The 19,510-nt window shown below is 36.6% G+C and overlaps 2 protein-coding genes across 3 annotated transcripts; both read right to left on the minus strand.

The window, feature by feature from the left end:
• Positions 1-520: 520 nt before the first annotated feature.
• On the minus strand, positions 521-4,651 carry LOC116206994 (very-long-chain aldehyde decarbonylase CER1-like). The gene is made up of 9 exons (XM_031539841.1): positions 4,398-4,651; positions 4,023-4,255; positions 3,064-3,283; positions 2,571-2,946; positions 2,299-2,406; positions 1,963-2,163; positions 1,537-1,635; positions 1,227-1,400; positions 521-1,068 (listed from the first exon to the last, which is right to left on the minus strand). The coding sequence occupies exons 1-9, from the start codon at positions 4,634-4,636 to the stop codon at positions 889-891; spliced, it is 1,830 nt and encodes a 609-aa protein (XP_031395701.1). The 5' UTR covers positions 4,637-4,651; the 3' UTR covers positions 521-888.
• Positions 4,652-8,052: 3,401 nt separating this feature from the next.
• On the minus strand, positions 8,053-15,608 carry LOC116209645 (very-long-chain aldehyde decarbonylase CER1-like). Of its 2 annotated transcripts, none has more exons than XM_031543355.1 (10): positions 15,453-15,608; positions 13,035-13,258; positions 10,620-10,852; positions 10,313-10,532; positions 9,813-10,194; positions 9,559-9,666; positions 9,058-9,258; positions 8,858-8,962; positions 8,535-8,708; positions 8,053-8,426 (listed from the first exon to the last, which is right to left on the minus strand). In XM_031543355.1, the coding sequence occupies exons 1-10, from the start codon at positions 15,510-15,512 to the stop codon at positions 8,244-8,246; spliced, it is 1,890 nt and encodes a 629-aa protein (XP_031399215.1). In that variant the 5' UTR covers positions 15,513-15,608; the 3' UTR covers positions 8,053-8,243. The 2 variants fall into 2 exon arrangements, with proteins under 2 accessions (XP_031399215.1, XP_031399216.1); XM_031543356.1 differs by having other exon boundaries at positions 8,858-8,956; positions 15,453-15,512.
• Positions 15,609-19,510: the final 3,902 nt, after the last annotated feature.

Here is a 19,510-nt window from a genome sequence, read left to right on the forward strand (position 1 = left end):
AGTCAATTTTATTATTGAACTGGAAAATTCTGTTTTGAGATCAGAACTATAACTAAGGACGATCAGCTGCATTGTAGGGTAAGTTAGAAATTGAGAAACGGAGCTTAGAACCTTATCCGATTATCTGGACAATTTAGGATGCCTAAATTATGTGGAATCAAGTCGAGCCCAGGCCATCATCCCTGAAAGCTCCAGGTAAGCTTCGATACAATATACTCTTGGTCTTCTAACTCAATCGGATGAGTTGCCTAAAACCCCGTAAACTCAGCTCGAGCAATCCCAAGCCAAACCCCACACTCAATTTCGGGTACTCTATTCTCTTCAGTGGGTTTGAGTTCACTTCAGTTGGTTTTCATGCATCAGTTTAACCTTCTAATATATATATATATATATATGTAATTGGCCCAAGTAAGAAACCTTGCTAGCTTAGAAGTTCTGGACTTTTCGCTGAATTAGAAGTTCTGGACTTGGGTTGTGTTTGTTGTTGCTGAAGCATAAGACATTGAAATAGAGGGAGCTATTGCCTTTGCATGAGGTTGGGCTGGGCCTGCATTCAGATTCAAGGTTAACTAATAGGTCTACGAAACATGACAATTAGTGCTCATGCAGTAAAACATAAGGATCCTACGACAAAAGGACAATATTTGAACTCTTAAAATTGTCAAGTAAAACTAGAACTACTAATAATCAATCCCGACAAGCCACGCATTTCAATCCTGACACCGGAAGCATCCACGAAAGCTTGTAGTTGGAAAAAAAGAAAAGCATTGATAAAAAGCTCTAGCTTGTACAGCTAGAAATCGAAGCCCGACGTCTGATTTGAGGTAAACAATGTGAACCGAATGCAACTCCGGTCTATGCATATATAATCCCCCGGTAATATCTACTTCACGATCCTTTTATGTTGTTTGAAGTCCCTAGCGGTTGAAACCCATGGCGGAGACTGGCTTGCCAAATTTTGTCAATCTGGGACATTGTGTATCCGCATTCATGCTCCTCGAACCCTTCTAAGGCATGAATTATCCCTGCAATGCGCCATGCACTCATCACTCTTCGGGGCAACCAGTTCTGCAGAATCAAAATCGAGGATATTAATTTATCAGGTTCAATGGCATCAAAAAGAAATGGTGAAGAACAAAAACCATATAACCTTTTCTTCTTCAATTTTTTTTTCTTTGAGCTTTCATTAAACAAATGAGATGTACTGATTTATTTCTATCACTCACCTCACAAGAATGCATATTCTCGAATGAGTGAGGAGCGGTCATTGCTGGTGTAACATGGTAGATGCAATCGTTTCGTACTTTCTTCGGCGGAAATTGTGAGAAGGGAATGAATAACGTCCCTTTTGGAGCCTTCAGCTGTTCTTCTTTCGTTGATCCATCTCCGACCAACCAGATCTACAAATCCAACATGCCTACTTTAGTTATACATTGAAAATTACGTAGGTGTGCTACTATTAAGAAGAACCTTTACTATTAGAAGAACTGAAACAAAATATCAGCATGAGCTTGAAAAAGGCGAAAATTACTATACCTTTGGATCCTGATCATTTAAGAGTGATATATTACTCTTCGATTGGTTGTTAAATGCTTTGTTGAGTTTCTGGTACTCATCTTCGTGCAGTAAAGTTACCTAAAATTAGCGCAGAGAGAAATTAATGTTCATTATGAACATAGACAAATACATTCAAGCACCCATCAATCATATAAATTATGGAACACAATCTTATCAGGACCATGAGTTGTCTTCTGAGAACTCTCTAGTTGTTGTGACTCCTTTGCAATTTAGGTATTATTGATCATCAAAAGACCAGAAAACTTCACCATAATTGTATGTTTTGTGTATGGGATATAAGCTTAGATATATATATATATCTAATCTGTAACTGTTACTGTGATTCGGGTATTTCAGAAGAATTAGGCATAAGAAGCAATTATGCACTTTACATCACCTGCATACCTCAATTCCCTTCCGAGACAGAGCAAATGCAATGGCATAAGAGACCTTTGTCAAGTTTCCTCTGAGGAGAATCTGCTTGGTATCTTTCGGGATGGTGTTTAGCACTACTGCGACTGCTAAACTGCTCCCGTCAACCACCTTCACTTTGAGGTTTGGATGCCTTTGCACGTTAAGTTCACCGTATCTGTTAAGCTCCTCCTCCTACAGTAATTCATATTGTGAGTTTTAGAAAGAAGATATGCTATATTAAGTTTTTGCTTTAGAGAAAGAGCACTGATTGGATCTATTGAATGGAAATGTTAAATGTTTGTCGAAGTAAAACCCATGCTTACTTACCTGATTCAGGAGACCGAGACATAGTACTTTGGTGCCCTTTCGCTCTGCTTCCAATACGGCTTCCTTGATAAGTTCATTGATGGACTCCTTTTGCCATTGAAGGCCATACTAAACGGGAAAAGGAATTATCCATAAGTAAATTAAGCGTATGCCGTACGGCATACTTACTCAAAAAACTTCAAGGATGAATTACTAGGCAAAGTGATTGTTTACGGCACAAATGAAACACTGATCTACTAAATTTGTTTAAGAAGCTGAATGCAGAGTCTTACTTGTATGCTGTATTTCGGAATGGCCCAAGTTTGAAGCTTAAATTTATTGAAGCAATTCCTCTCGACCACAAATGTTTGACCGAAAATCCAAGTGAGCACCATGGACCATAGAGTCACAGGCCACAGACACCATATGTACCATGTTGGCTGATATGGTTTAGAGGCAACAGATGCGAATCCAAGCTGAAGATGGTAGATCGACTCAGGGGTCGTGAGATGTGTCAGAAACACCACATCAGGCGACTCTTCCTCTCTTCTGAGTGAGGTTTCATACAGTTGATCTGAGGTCTTGTCCATCGTTCCATAGACGTAATCATATATCGGCATGAAGAGGGAGTAGTTGGTCCTGAATTGTGTATGATGCAAAGAGTGAAACCTGTACAAATATGTTCAGGCAAATGTGAGAAAAATTATGAATGCTTCATCAATATATAAGATATTCCACAAATATTTTATTGAAAATATCGAGTACATCGAGGGTGAGAGTACTTACGAGGGGGTGTACATGAGGTACTTGAGACCCGGAAAGCATGAGAAGAACCACTTAGGAACAAGTTCGAAATTGCAGTGACCCAAGTTGTTCATAAGGTCGATGTATGTAATGTAGCCGAAGGAGGATGTAATCGAAGCCATTCTGGTGAAAAGTGTCGTCAGCAAGGGGATCCCGAACAGCACGAAATATGCTATGTGCTCTGCAAATGGATGGACCACGGCTGCCACATCGTGTTTGCACCAACATTAAAACATATTTCATCTTTCTCTTTCTATAAAAAGTGGTTTGACGTTACACAAAAAATACGCGTAGAACATGGAATAACCATGTAATACCTCTTAATGCGTTCGACAAATATATATATATGGTTTGCCGAATTTGTGTTTCGTTTCACAAATAATGTGTTAAGCCAATTAAGCCTATTTGGAAAATGAAAGTTGTTCAACTCTGTTCAACTCTATTTACTATCCGACAACTGAAGGGGGGAATTTTCCCTTTCTGTGGGATCCAGCTGCAGCACATGGGCACGGTCAAATCTGGTTGAAGCTTATTTCAGCAGACACACCCATGCGAGACTAGTAACAACTAGTCAAACACACCCATGCGGGACCCACTGCTCTTTAAATGTTGCGGTCAATTTTGTCTTATAGCAAGTTGAACAGAGCAGAGTTGAACATTTTTCATTTTCCAAACACACCCTTAAGTCTTTATCATAACAGACATGTCAGCGCTTTCATCACTAGGAATCTAAGCGTATCTGGTCTAAAAGGCAGGGGAGGAAAGACAAAATTGAATTGATACTACGTCACATATACTATTTTCAAGTTCACCTCTTGATTGGACCGACCGACACTCTACAAACACGTGATTTTTGTATGTATTAATCTACGAATCAATCTTATATTTTGCACAATGAAAGGAAACTAGCTTGAAAGCAAGTCGTATTAAGTAGGCCTTACAGGTAATGGGCTCGGTGACGATGGAGGAATGGTGATGGGAGTGGTAACGGGAGTAGAGGAAGTGGTGGTGCAGCGCCCGGTGGAGCCAGTAGTAGAGGAACTCCACTGGTCCTGCATGCAGGAGTAACGTCATGATCACCCCGTCGGTCCTCCATAAAGGCAACTTCGTCGATCCGGGCAGGATCATAATCCCAAGATAGAACAACATCCCATTGAATATTATCTGATCGTCCCTGCAATACATTTTCGTAACAATTAAATGTTGTCATTCTCATCCACATTCATTGTAGTAGCTCTGGGCACTTGCCAACTACATATGTACGTGTGTTCAGTAAAACATGTACTAGTCCATATCTATCGAGAAGCAAGTTTTACCAGGTTCCTTCACGGTCGACTTGCTCGAATTCAATGCCCTTATCGAGAATCCGATTATTGCCCTTGGCAGTCCGATAGCGGGACAAACTTATCCATATCTGGTTGTGAAGCATCCTCCACAGCAGGAACGGTAATATCAGAAATGTAGAGAAGTCTCTGTCATTCCCTTCACTGAACATGAACTTGTAGGTGTTGTAGATGGCCCATGGAGCCAAGACAACGTACTGTAGCCACGCCATAACATTTCAAAGAAAAGTAGTTAAAATTTCACGAAAAATCGACAAGAGCATTTACGATGATCAGATGGAAAAGAACATTGGTGATGAGACCAGAGCCCATGTATTACACCGATAATTAGGAGAGGAAAAGAATTATAGTCCAATTTTCATCAAATTACAAATTTTAAGTTTCAAGTTGGATAGAAGACCATTGAAATGTGTGGAATATGGAGCATGGTTTCTAGATCGATCGTAAATGAAATCAGCCATTTGGTTTAAGTCCACCTGAAGGAATTCAAAACGTCCATATGAGAATTGAATGAAATATGGGCCATTGAAATATATGGGATCCATTACACTTCAGGTGCAGAATTTAACGAAAAAAGGGTTGAAAGGTGTCGGGTTCCCAACGTGGAGGTGGTTCAAGGTTGAATTTTCTTTCAGAGAATGGGGTCGTTCAGGTTATTGCCATAACCTGGTCATCATCAGATCGTGCACCCATACTACATGCGATATTTGAGTATGGATTCACACTTGTGCAATGCACAAATCAGCATATCATATTCATTATTCGTTTAATAATCATGTATCTAGAATTCTCCTACCGGTACATTAACGTGCAACACCAGGTGATTTTTTTTTCCTTTTTCAAATTCTCTAGAATTTGATTAATTAAGGGGAAATGGATATTGAAGAATCTGGAAGAGAGAAAAAAAAAAACACTTACAAAAAAAAAATAGAGAGGAAAAAAGGGGAAATCGAAAAGTTAGAGAACTATGGTCCCTTTCCCAGGGTGGCAGGTAAGAGCAGAGAGAGAGCACAACTTAAGGATGAAGGAAGAATAAAATATTTGGACAACTTTATCCTTGTGATTGCAGGCTTTTATTTAATTATTTAATTATTTTTCATGAAAAAATATTTTATTACTTGTAGAGTAAAATTAGGGATATTTTGGAAATTTTAAAGGTTTTGTCATTGTATTGAACAAGAAGTTGGTCCTTGATATATAATAGCATAAATTAATAAGAAATAATAAATTTAAAGAAAGGTTATTATCTCTTGCTTATATAATTTCTATGTCTTCATTAAGAAATATTTACATACTGTGGCGAGGCATGAGTTTTTTCTTTTTCTTTTTTGTTGGTGAAGGATGCATAAGTTTTTCGGTCGGGAAGGATGCATAAGTTATTCATAAGTCATACATATTAGAAATAAATATTTATTTATAAATAAATTAAAGAAAACGATTAGTTCATGTGGAAAACAATGGTTTCATTAGGAAATATTTTCCCAGCAAAAAAACGAAATATTTATCTACTGCTGTGATGGCGTGCAAGTTATGTGTGTGTGTATAAATATATATATATATATATATATATTTCTTTATTTTTGCCCACGTGAAAGCTATGTATTTACAAAAATAAATTAGGATATAATGTATTTTTTTCCCGTGGATAGAATATAACGTATGATGTATTTGATAGATACGAATATGAATGAATAAAATAAATATAAAGAAAGGGAGTAGTTGTTGTCTAAAATCAGTCTCTTCACGAAGAAAAACTTGCCTGCTATCAATTTCTTTGAAGCATTTTATTTTACTAAAACTTACATGATCATCAGTCTCTCTTAAGCTTGCCTTTCCATCTTTGAAATATGTAAAAGACGATTTTCTATTTTAAAATTGACACAATTTTGGATTTGAAATGATTAAATAATATTATATATCTTTAATTATTTACAAAATATATAAGGTGATCTCTTCTTATATAGAAGGAACTTAAGACATTCTACGCTCTCCTTAAGAATTATGACAATGAAAATATAGTATCCATATGTACAAATAAATTATATAAATATATATATAGTACAAATATTTATATCATGATATTTTACCTAAAACAATGTTTTCATAAAAAAGGAAAAACGTGCAAACTTGACCTATTCTATCTAATTTTCTTCAGGCTAGAGTGTCTATATGTATGGCAGTATTGATATATAGCATGGTATATTTATGTAAAATTACTCATTCGATTTATTCTTTTAGCAAATAAGAAGGTGAAGATGAGATGCCCATCACTAACACAAGAACAATTTCTTTTGGACTAAGCACACGAGAAACGGAAAAACATAAAAATACGGGAAACGATTAGTATTGAAGAGGAGGAGACCGTCTTTGGGCTTGAGGGAGCCAAAGAGGCTCTCAGCCACCTCCCTTGGGATGTGGTCGAGAGGCCTCCATGGCTTCCTCAAATAAATCCACTAATTGACTCTTAGGATCCAAATTGAAGGTCAATTTGACCTTGAGCAGGTTAGAATCATCTTTATAGATTTTTTGGGATTAATTGGTTAATTTGTGTTAATATGACATTGTTAATAAATCGAGAAAAATCGAAAAATCGTGAATAAAAATTTGTAGATATAGGAAATTAACTTAGAAATTTTCTAGATTAGGAGCCCTATGCCCATTTTTCCCTCTTCGGGTCTTAGGCCCACTTTTAGGTTTAGTTAGCCTACATGTGAATGATTGGCCTCAATGTATGGCCCATATCTGTATGATAATAACCTTAATGTATGGTCCATTTATCTTTTTGGCCCGAATGTGTGGTCCATTTATTTAGAGTCGGACTATATAGTCCTATACAAGTACGTGGATCGTGCGAAGTTAGTAATTTATTCTTTATTCTTTTTGTACATCCACGAATGAAGAACTCGGCCATATGATTAAATAACTCGACTTTAATAATAAAAGATGTTAGAACTATTAGAATCCCATGAGAGTATCGAAATGGCAAGTTATTGACTTGCGGATCTCTAATCTCGTAACAAAGCTACTGGACTCATTTCTCTAGTTAGAAGATCGAGTCAAACTTAAATTTTTAGGCAGTTAGTATCTTGACGCCGTATGTGACTTAGGTGGCTCACCGGCCAAATAAAACAGTGTAGTGGCGTCTTCAATCCTGATTAGGCCTTAAGCCACATGTACTAACTGAACCTGAAGTTGGCGGTGGAGGCCTAAAAATCACGTCGCGCGACAACCATGGCAATTGCGACAATTGTCAATGCAATTTTGCTGCATCCGCCTCTGTTCAAATTGCCATAACAATTTGAGTAGTTCACCGTGGCAATTTTTCCCGATTGCTCATTCGTTTTTTTTGGTCAATTTTTCGTTCTCGTTTTCGGGTCTTCGGGTCTTTGAGTCTTTCGGGCTTGATGCAAGACACCTCTAACAATTTTGTTATAATAGTTTTCTCTCTCTCAACATGGTACATAACTTTTCAATATTTACAAATTTGCTCTACTTTTCCAATTTATAATATTTGTGGGCCAAATTCAAATTATTGAAGTTTGAAAGTTCCCCAACACATTCAAAGCAAGATATTTTCCCCACATAGAGCTAAGAAGTTGCACCAGACTTTAAAATTGATACCAAAGTATAATACTCTTGCAAATTATATATATAATTTTATTCTTAGATGAGTTTAAAGATGAAAGTTTGCGCATAGGTATTTCCCTTAACACAACAACAACTCATTTATATTTTATAGGTTGTGGCTTTAAGTGGCTCCCACGTACACATCAATGGCCCAATATTCTACCAACTGGTCCGCTTTCATCAATCATATATTTAGGGGAAAGCTACTTGAGCGTTCGGAATCATAAGAGGACGGAACCCATGTTGAAGAGCCGCTTCCCACGCCTTCTCTACATCGAAGATGGTCCCCCCACATTCATGTCCTTCCCATCCTTCTAGCGCATGAACGATCCCCGCTATGCGCCAAGCGCTCATCACTCTTCTTGCTAACCAGTTCTGCAATTATAACAAAAAGGTGTATTTCCAGCATTGGATTGAAGAGATATTGAAATTATGATTGGTATAAAATAAAGTCTTCAAGCTTGTAAACACGAAACTACTAACCTCGCAAGAATGCATGTTTTTGAAGGTTGAAGGAATGGTCATTGCAGGAGTGCTATGGTAGAAGCAATCTTTGCGGATTTTTGTTGGTGGTAACTGTGAAAACGGTATGAATATTGTCCCTGGCAATGCCTTTGATTGTTCTTCTTCGGTCAATCCATCTCCGACTATCCAAAGCTGCATATTTTCACGATAACACATCAAACCCATATCTTCTTCTCTGTTGGGTATTTCTATACTTTTCATAAGAAATCAAAGACTGCGAGGTGCAAAGTAAAGCAGATCAGTACAACACTCCGTAGCCGTAAACGGCCAACTTTAAGTACCTTAGGAGAATAAGAGGTTGAGTGGACCAAGTTGCGTCCAAATTTACTATCAACACTCTCCTTAAGCTTCTCAAGGTCATTCTCGTTAGCTGCACATACCTGTAACTAATACCCCAATTTCATTAGACGCCGTGCATCATCATTGTTTCATGATAATTTTTTTCCAGTACCAGGCAGGTAATGTCAATCATCGGATATACCTGAACTCCACTTTGGCATAGAGCTTTGGCTAAGGCAGAGGCGACCTTGTTTAATTTTCCGCAGAGGAGCACTTGGCTCGTTCCTTTGGGGATGCTTTTAAGCACAATCGCTACGGCCAAACTACTCCCATCCACTAACTTAATCCTCAATTTTCTGTGCTTTTTGATGTACAACTCCCCATTTCCATTTAGCTCCTCCCCCTGGAAAAATTAGGATTTTGGATGAGATTGTACCTAACTGGTAAGTCATAAGAGGTAATTAAGAACAGGGTAGAAGAAGATAGAAATTCATCCTCGATGCCATTTCTATTTATAGCTAGTTTGCACAATCAAGAATCTTAACTAAAACATATTGCTCTCCCTGGTCCATGACAACCATCATATGACTTTTCGACAAGTAATGGCACTCCTAATAACGTGATCAGAATTTCTAACACCAAATAGACCATGAAGATGAAGGGAAGAACAGAACCTCCAACTGAAGAGGAACGAAATACTTGCCTGGTTAAGAAGCCCTAAGCTAAGAACCCGAACTCCTTTCTTGTCTGCGTCAAGTATGGCCTCTTCTATTAGCCCATTTATAGCTTCCTTTCTCCACTTTAATAGATACTGTCATAAATCAAACAGAGCATTTGAATTGACCAATCAAATCAACTGATACATGCAAAATATTATTACTTACACTACCAAGCACTGACCCATTACCTCAACAGTATACAGAAAATATAAGAAGCGCATGTGTTTGAAATCCTTACTTGTACATTGAATCTCGGCACTACCCAAGACTGCAAGTTGAGTTGCTTAAAGGAATTCCTCTCTAGGACAAAGGAGTGGCCGCAAACCCGAGTGAAGATGACAGATGCAACTGTGAAGGGCCACATCAACCACAGGTACCAGTTGGACTTCGAGGTCTGGGGCTGGGAAGCCAGGGAGGCGAACCCCAGTCGCGTATGGTATATAGACTCGGGGTTAGTGAGGTGGGTTAAATGCACAACATCTGGCGACTCTTCCATTTTCTGGACCGAGGTTTCGTACGTAGCATCAGTGGACTTGTCCATTGTACCGTAGACACAGTCATAGATTGGCATGAAGAGGCTGTAATTCGTCCTGAACTGAGTGTGGTGTAGCGAGTGAAACCTATCCATCAAGGAACAACAAAATGACCATGGGATTAATAATTTAATAATACACAAATGCTAGTGATATTACGATCAGAGAAACGCTGTCGGGAAGATCGAAGGACAAGGAGACATACGAGGGGGTGTACATTAAGTACTTGATTGGAGGGAATATGGTGAAGAGCCACTTCGGGATGATCTCGAAGTTGCAGTGCCCCATGTTGTTCATGAAATCAATGTAAGCTATGTATCCCGAAAAGGACACTATGGACGCCGTCCTCAGTACCAGCGTCGTGTATAGCGGTATCGCAAACAGTAGGAAGTAGGCTATATGCTCAGCAAACGGATGGATCACGGCTGCAGGTCAGGCCACCAACTATCTTAATTAGAATTAAACAAGCCAAAATACATCGAAATCGATGGATCAAATCAGAAAGAACGTACAAGTGATGGGCTCAGTGACAATGGAAGAGTGGTGATGAGAATGGTAGCGGGAGTAAAGGAAGTGGTGGTGCAATGCTCGGTGAAGCCAGTAGTAGAGGAACTCCACGGGACCAGCATGGAGTAGAGCTGTGATAATCACACCGTCTGCCCTCCAAAAGGGTAGGTGGGCTCCACCTGGGATCGTCTTCAATCCTACGTAAAATAGGATCCCATTCAACAAGATCTGGTCATCCCTGTTGATTTGAGGAAGCAAAACCAAACAAAGAATTACAATCACAATAGAATGAACAGACACAGTGACAGATTTTGCACGAGCCTGGTCCTGGATTTTTCTATGAATCAGGCCGCCTATGAGAAACGTCTGGTCCTTGCCAATTTGGAACCTAGAGATCTTCTCGCTGATGAGATTTCATGCCTCTCCTTATTTCATTTTGTTTAATCTTAAATTATGCTCATGGACCACTTTTATTAAAATAAATAAATAACACACTTCTTTATGAGGGGTATTATTACACTACTGATTTAGGATGGAATTACATTTAATCTCGTGCGTGAGGTGACATGGAAAGTAGATATAAGTATTGCATAATAACTCCCTAAGGAGGTTTTGAGTCTTAAAATAGACCCCTACTGTTTATTTACTTCTTCATTTTTCTCCTTCAGCTTCTATTTCCATTAAAAATACATTTCTTAGATTATTAAAAATGACAGAAAAACAAAATGAAATTTCAATAACTCTAATTCTTTATAAAAAGAGAAATAAAAAACAACAAGACAAGGGGGACGGACCATGGGGCTTCCGGCCACCCCAGACCATTGCTGACATTGGCGCGCCCCCAAACCACCACCACAAAAGAATGTGTGTGACTTCCAATTACTTAGCCTAGCAGAAGAAGTGGACGGGAGGAAGCCACCTATCATAATTCGGTCGACATATTACGCCAAAACAATCCGAAGATTAGGTCGATACATTACGCCCTTTTAGTGTTTTCAAATCCGATCTCAATAAGGTTTCATGTGATTTGGTCAATGAGTTATGCCAAATGATCTGATTGTTAGGTTGACGCATTACGTCTTTTTAGTGATTACATATCTGACAATGCATTGTGGGGGTGAGTAGGGTAGCTTTTCCTAACTTACTCCTCCTTTATCTTAATTTTGAAAAATTATGTTTTAAATTTTAAATTTTTATTTATTACCTATATAATATAGACTTTTCTCTTTTTTAAGTGTGCACACATGGTATCCGGAGTTCAACAAGTCCAATTAACCTAAGTTCGAGTAAGATTGGCGCACTAAGGGGTCCAACACTCTCAATTATGGATTTTCTCCATTCACAGGACTCGAACCTGACACCTACTTAAGAAAAATAAATGTTGAATCATCGAAATTAACCCACGTTAGTAAAATACCTATTTCAATGAATAACCAATTTAAGTTGTTTCTTTACATCGTTGATGTTGGAGATATCCAAATTGTTTTAGTTAAATGCAAAGTCATGCCAGTCTATTAGCCAAAAGTAATATTCACTTTAGAAATAATTTGGTTGTGATCGAGAGATATTTTTAATGAATTTTTCGAACCCCTATGTCGTAAATAAACTTCATCCACTTAAAATTAGCGGCAACTTAAGACTTATTATATTGCGATTATGGTTTTCAAAATTAGAAATATTAAAAATTTAAATTACGAGTAAGATTTAGCTTTTATATCATATAAAGTATTACTTAGTACAACTTTATATAGACAAACTAGATCATTTACTATCAATCAGTTCTTTATAATATTTACAGATAAGTAATTTTATAATTTTATAATTAGTTTAAATTATATTGTATATGGGTTATTATACAAACAACTGTGGTAAATCAAGAAATTGACAAGAATATTTTTCCCGACCAGCGGGATCGCACTGGTTGGATTCTACTGAATCATTATAGACCAAGTTCTATCACATAAAATGGATCTAATGATTGGAGAAGAATGTTACAAGAAACCAATATGTCGAAAAAATGAAGATAATTACAATGAAAGAAAGTTCAAAAATCTCTGTTTTCGGAGAGCAATTGTAAGATTAGATATTTCAATATATTCAGATTTTAATTACTTAGTTTTTTCTTTTTAATATTAATATGAAATTGTAAATGATCTAGATATTATTTTATAAAATCAAAATAAATCGTATTTCGCACCCACTAACCCTTGAGTCCTACATCCGCCGCCTAAATATTATGTAACGTCTTTGTCAGTTAATTAGTCTTTCAATCTAACTATCAGGAGTTCTATCATTACACGTTTACTTAGTGGATTCGCTATAACATTTCCATTTTTACATACATTATTAAAGACCCTACAAGTCAGAATCGAAAATACGCATACTAATGAGAGAGAGATTAGGGGGGACGAGAGAGTTACCAGTTGCTTTCACGATCGACCTGCTCGAATTCAATGCCCTTGTCGAGAATCAGCTTCCTCCCCTTGGCGGTTCGGTAACGTGAGAGGGAGATCCATATTTGATTGTGAAGCATCCTAAATAGAAGGTAGGGAAATATGAGGAAGTAGCCGACGTCTCTCTCCCCTGGCCCTTTCGTTAAAAACTGGTACGTGGCGTGGACCGCCCATGGCCCCAGTATGAGGTACTACAGTTTCCATTGCCATTTATGGAAAACAACAAATGAAACTGTCAGTACAAGCATATACGACAAATTATCTAGGTGATATTAATTAATTAATTAATTAATGACTACATTTTCGGGCCACACCAAAAAAAGAAAAAGAAATATATATATATATATATATATATATTAAGTTTCTACGACCATTAATATAGCGACGTCATCATGCTCCAACAACATATCCTCACTAATAGAAATATTAGGTAAGACGAACACAAATATTATATTATGCAATTTTTTAATAAGTATCAAATTCATTATGTTGTAAATTCTACACAATCTTTCTTTTACATTTTCCTTGAGACTTGATTAGAATTTATATATATCAATTTATGTGTTAGTCTCGTCTAAATTATTTTCCGATCGATACTATATAATATTAGAGATACATCCCTCATCATTATTAAAAAATATCGTACTCTTCGAGCAAAAAAAATATTGTGCTCAGTTAGTCCTGCATCGAATTGATGTCCAACCAACCAAACCGTTCATGATTTGATTTTTCAAAAATTACTTTTGCACTATATTGTAAAGTTTTATAGTAAAATCTATAATTGCTATACGAGATTAGATTTTGGAATTTATAGTTATTATCCTCAGCCTCGACCTTTTTTTATTCCATATATTTTGTCATTATGATTCCCATTTACGTACAGTCCTTGCATAAAATTTAATTTTTCACGTCAAAAACAGCTTAATTAAGCCTATAATACTTAACTTATTATGACATAACCAACCACTTAAATTTTCGTTATGACATAATTGTAAATTAATCTTCCATTCAGGATAATTTTTTGTTTTCAACTTTTTGCAATCGGATTACTATTAATCTTTTCCCTATAATTAGGAATTTTATCTTTACATTTTTCTAATCTTATCAATGTCCTCATTTAAATGGAATATCAATAAATGCCTCTTTTATAAGCATTTTTAAATGTACATTTCCTTTAGGGAGGACATTCTCGCAAACATAAGATTAGAGTTAGAAAGTTCATAAATAAACGAAGATTAATGGAAAAAAAATGACACGGGCATCAGATTATGTATATATATATTTATAGATACACGCTAAAATGCATACACACTATGTCTGGATCAAATTAACCGAAGTATTTTTGTGATAAACTAATTAACTGAAGTAATTTCACCATAGTAGATTAAAATAATGAACAAATGCAACATATAATCATTTTGCACATGCATAGTAATATTCAATTTGAACACTTTCATTTATCTAACACAAACTAAATATTCATGTACTGTCGTTAAATTCACAATGCAATTTTTCATTATGTGCTTGAGAGAGAAATAGAAAGAGAGACTCGAAAGGGAGAGAAATTTGGGGGATAGGCAGAAAACATGAAAAAACATAAAAAGAGGGAAATTAGCCAGGGTGCCTAACCATTCGAGAATCAGAGCTATTCATGGTAACTTATTAAAATTTAAAAAGGGTAGTAAAATAATTTATGAAATTTCAAGAAAATAAAAATACCCGTCTTTGTAATGCAAATAGATGTGTTACTCTTCAACTTGAATAACAATGACTTTTTTTCGGTTACAAGGGAGTCTCAAAGAACAAGTATATTGAAATAGAAACCCTAATAATTAATAAAGGAGTACGGTTAATCCAATTGAGTATTGAACCTGAAACTACTTGGTTACTTGGCGAGTACTACGCCACTGTGCTACACTCTCATTGATGATGAATAAAAATGACTTTATTGTGAGGATTGCAGCAAGTGGAAACTAAGGCACATGATAGAGAGAATACATATCTATACACTAATCTATATATATTTATATAACTTTTGTTTGCTTAATTAGTATATAACATGAACCTCATTGCTTCCATTGCATTATGTATTATTTTTATATCGGTTAAACTATTTATATACGTACATATAAACATAATGAACATTTCATATTTTTCATGCACTTGCAACATAGGGGGGTGGGGGAGTCAAAACCGCGCACGTTACTGTCTAAAGGTATAACTAAATTATAATAGATCCCCAAAAAATTTAAACGAGAGGATAATATATAAGATATTCCGACCGTCTCGTGATGCCAGATCAGTTTGGGATCTGATGCTTGTGCTCTATCGAAGGAATATAGAAATCTATATCTCGAGAACGAAAATGTGCGCAATGTAATGTACCTTGAAGCTCCCAAGAGGTGCCCATGGCCATTCAGTGAGGATTCCTGGCCGGGAAGCCATTGTTTGGCCCCTTCAGAGCAACCTTTTCTTGCTTTCTATATGGGCAATGTAACAGTGAAATTAAACCTTTGTTGTTTTCCGTATGCAACTGACAACATGATTCTTCGGAGTGGTCACATATATATACCCATAACAGCAATCCTTAGCCTCTGCACTGGCATTAATTGACTTAAGATGTTCTGCTCTCTCTTCCCCAACTTTTGCAACTGCAAAAGTTGGCTTGTCCCCCTGCTATTGGACGGTAATAAATGAGACCTTGAAAGTCGGTTGGCTCGGGCTGAAGTGTCAAAACGCTCTCGTATCGCTGCCCGACCTCCTCCCAAAGTATACCAGACGGCCGGCCTGAGAGAGGCTTCTGCTGGTTCCTCGCGCGGTTTGTAGTTTCAGTAAAAACCCAATCTCAATGTTATCTGTTACCAAATGGAAAAGCACCTTCAATCTTATCACATAGACCGTGTGACGATCCATGGTAGGTTCAACAACAAACACGGGGTTTGCGACTTTCTTTGAATTTATCTTTTGCAATTCGTGTTAAATTTCCACTATACTGGTCAGATACTGGGGCGTTAAATTCATACATGTCCATTCCAAAAGTTTTAGTTTGTTGGGGGTTTATACTGATCTGTTTTATACAATTATAAACTTACGATCCTCTTATATTTTAATGATGCGAGATCATTGGATCCTTAAAAACCGCTCTCACACGCGGTGTAGATGCAAAACTGGATAAGATGTGAAGTCAGCATGCTAGCATAGGCGTGGAGGAAGGCACGTAGAGAGATGCATAAGCATGAGCGCGCAAACATTGTTGGGGATTTATACCTTAGGGCAGATGGTTCGACGATGAAGACGGAACCAAATTCGGATTTGGAGAAGACGAACTCCGGAGACGGTCGAAGAAGACGATGTCGATCCCGAACTCGGAGTCCAAGAAGATGACAAACACGATCTTTAATGTTGAACAATTACTTCAAGGCACGTATAACGCTTTTCGAAAAGAGTTATTTGCCCTTGCACAAAGTTGTTAAAGGGTTTCAACGAGTCTTTTTGAGGATATAACGAAGCTTTCATATGCTCTATGATTAGCAAACTTGTAGACTACCCTAATTCTCTCGTCCAATATTCTGGAATTGTGTCGAATAATATCAATTATGATTTGGCACAAGAGCCAATCTTTTATATATATCAAATAAATGGGCACGAGAACAGTGCTTTTAATTTGAGACATATCTCACGAAGAAACTTTTTTGTTTTCTATGTACATTTTCTGCTAAATAACTATCTGCACAGACAACCAAGCGGGCATTGATTGCACAAACTTTTTTTTAAACTAAAATTTTATTTTCGTCCACTTAGTACGAAAATTACATTAAGTAATTTACTGAAAATACAAACCCATTGAATTTGCAATCTACTATATTCGTCAATCACCCGTTACATTGCATATTTCAGAAATTAGAAGATTATCACCATTTTATGGTATCGTTAGATTAAACCTTCTCTTAATCTAACTCTCAAGGCACCAACAAAGTAATTGGTGACTAGAAGATTAAACCATTGCTCTTAAAGTTGATGACAAAAAAGTCACACAAATAACAGTTTAATAATTTGAGTAAGAATTTCTTTACTTTAGTACCGTTATGGTCATGTGCTCATCCCATATTCATGAACATGTACGAGAGAAAAAATCTTGAGAGAAAACTCTCGTTTAAAGTGATATCACTTCATGTCCATATAGGTGGACTACTCGGTAACTAATACAGAGTACCGATCCATTAAAAGTTACAACTCATCCTCTTGAGTTCAGGCGCTAAATCCTTATTCTTAGTGCATGTTTATCATTCAATAACTTGTTATTACCCCTTAAACCTCGAAACAAGCTTTTGGCTAGAATAGAGTGGGATTCCCATTATCAATGACGCGATTAATGGTTTTATTCTACTTTAGCAATGGTACCTATACCAAATCCCTCAACTAGCCTTTCGTTGACGAGTTCGCTAAATTTTTTACAATGTCAATTTTTGCAAACTCTCGTATTAAGTTAATATGTCTAAACTCTCAAAGTACACTAGGTAATATTGAGACATGGTCAACATCCTTGTTACAATATACGTAAACGGCAACCTACGTTGTGGCCACAACTTTAATAAGAGATCTCAACGCCATTCCACTATCTTAACCTCATTATCACGAAGATGCTATTAGTTTGATCACTAAAAGATAATCTGTTTGAACTCTCACTGTCTCACCTTTAGAGTTTTCCTTGCATCCACAACCATTTATTCACAAAGACACCTTTTAATTTGATCACTTGTGATTAAGTTTTGGGACTCATGTTCCAAATCTATTAAATCATTATTAGTCTGATCACTACCAATCAATGTTCAGATTTATACTCTGAAGCGATTGATCATCAAAAACACTTATTTTCAATGAAACACATTTATTTTCAATTATCATTTTTGACACTAAGACAAAAAATTCAATAATCTTAAAATTTCAGACATATCTAACGAGTACACCCATGATAGCTCTCAATCCCAACTTGGGTCACCGTTGACCAAGAACACCATATGAGGCCAAACACCCTCACACTTTGAAATATCTCAAAATCAATTTTCCACCTTTCAATAACCCATACGAAAAGTATCTTGATAATCCTCAACTGTATCCAATTATTTGCACGTGGCATACAATCAACAATACCTAACTCTAGAGATCATATGAAACTTTGGCGTTCCTGGTTCATCAACATCGAATTAACTAATATCCACCAAGGTACACATTTTTTACAATTGAATACACATATCACCATTATCCAAAATATCATTGTCACTTAGAGATGACAATGTCGATCCCGAACTAGGAGTCGAAAAAGATGACAAACACGATCTTTAATGTTGAACAATTGCTTCAAGGCACATAGAATGCTTTCCAAAAAGAGTTATTTGCCCTTTCGTCAGAAGATTCCATCGAGTTTTTAACAGATAGAAGGGGCAATATGATGTACATTTAATAGGTCAAGGTCAAATTGATGTAAATTTTTTCTTGAAATCAGATTTGATGTAACATCGAACTCTTGAGGGACAAGTTGTTAGTTTACTCTAGGTTTGATACATTGAATGGATGCAATAAAGAGTTATTCAGATTAAAAAAAAAAGAGTGAATTGACAAATTAGCCCTCCAAAGATGCATGTTACATCAAATCTCATATAAAATATTTTTTTATATCAAATTGAATCTTGAGAGATTAAGTGTACATCAAATCCGATTTCAAGAAATTTTTTACATTAAATTGAACCTTGAGAGATTAAGGCCCCGTTTGAAATTTAGGTTTGATTTTAGAATGTGATTTTGATTTTAACTCTACCCATAACAAAACAAATTACACTCATCAAAGTCAAAATAATGGGCCCCACCCATAAATATTTACACCACTCCATTTTAATACAACTCCATAATTACAATATTCTCAACACCATCCATTTATTTACATGTTAAGATGTTTCCCCTCTTTCAGCATACCATATTTGACTTGCAATACAGTCCCGTACTGCATCCATCGCCCTACTCCTCATGTCCACATCATTTCGGATTCCATTTTGGTGAGGAGGGTTGCAGAATTCATCGTAATATTGCCATGCATCACCATACTCCGCAAATAATCTATCATGATAATTATTGATCCGAATAAAATTATGCAACATAAAGCAGACCTGCGCAATTAGAACTTGCCGAATCGGTCTGAAGTTCGACATTCTTCACAGTATTGCAAATATATTCTTCAGAACACCAAAGCACCGTTCTATTACATTACGAACGGATGCGTGTCGCTGATTAAACAGCTCTTCCTTCATCATTGGAGGATTGTCATTATTAAAGTCACTGCGGTGATACCGTTGGCCTTTGTAAGGGGCTAAATAACCGGGAATATTTGGGAAGCCTGCATCAACTACATAATATTGTTCTGCATGCACATATGTACAAACAATATATAT

Source organism: Punica granatum, chromosome 5, assembly GCF_007655135.1.
Source record: "Punica granatum isolate Tunisia-2019 chromosome 5, ASM765513v2, whole genome shotgun sequence".
NCBI lineage: Eukaryota > Viridiplantae > Streptophyta > Magnoliopsida > Myrtales > Lythraceae > Punica > Punica granatum.

Coding starts and splice junctions, on each gene's coding strand:
- LOC116206994 (XM_031539841.1), bottom strand. CDS start 4,636: ATGGCGTGGCTACAGTACGTTGTCTTGGCTCCATGGGCCATCTACAAC. Junction 3,284..4,022: donor CGTCACCGAGCCCATTACCT/GTAAGGCCTACT, acceptor ACGATGTGGCAG/CCGTGGTCCATCCATTTGCA. Junction 2,407..2,570: donor TTCCGAAATACAGCATACAA/GTAAGACTCTGC, acceptor TTTCCCGTTTAG/TATGGCCTTCAATGGCAAAA.
- LOC116209645 (XM_031543355.1), bottom strand. CDS start 15,512: ATGGCTTCCCGGCCAGGAATCCTCACTGAATGGCCATGGGCACCTCTT. Junction 10,195..10,312: donor TACTTAATGTACACCCCCTC/GTATGTCTCCTT, acceptor CTTGATGGATAG/GTTTCACTCGCTACACCACA. Junction 9,667..9,812: donor TGCCGAGATTCAATGTACAA/GTAAGGATTTCA, acceptor GATTTATGACAG/TATCTATTAAAGTGGAGAAA.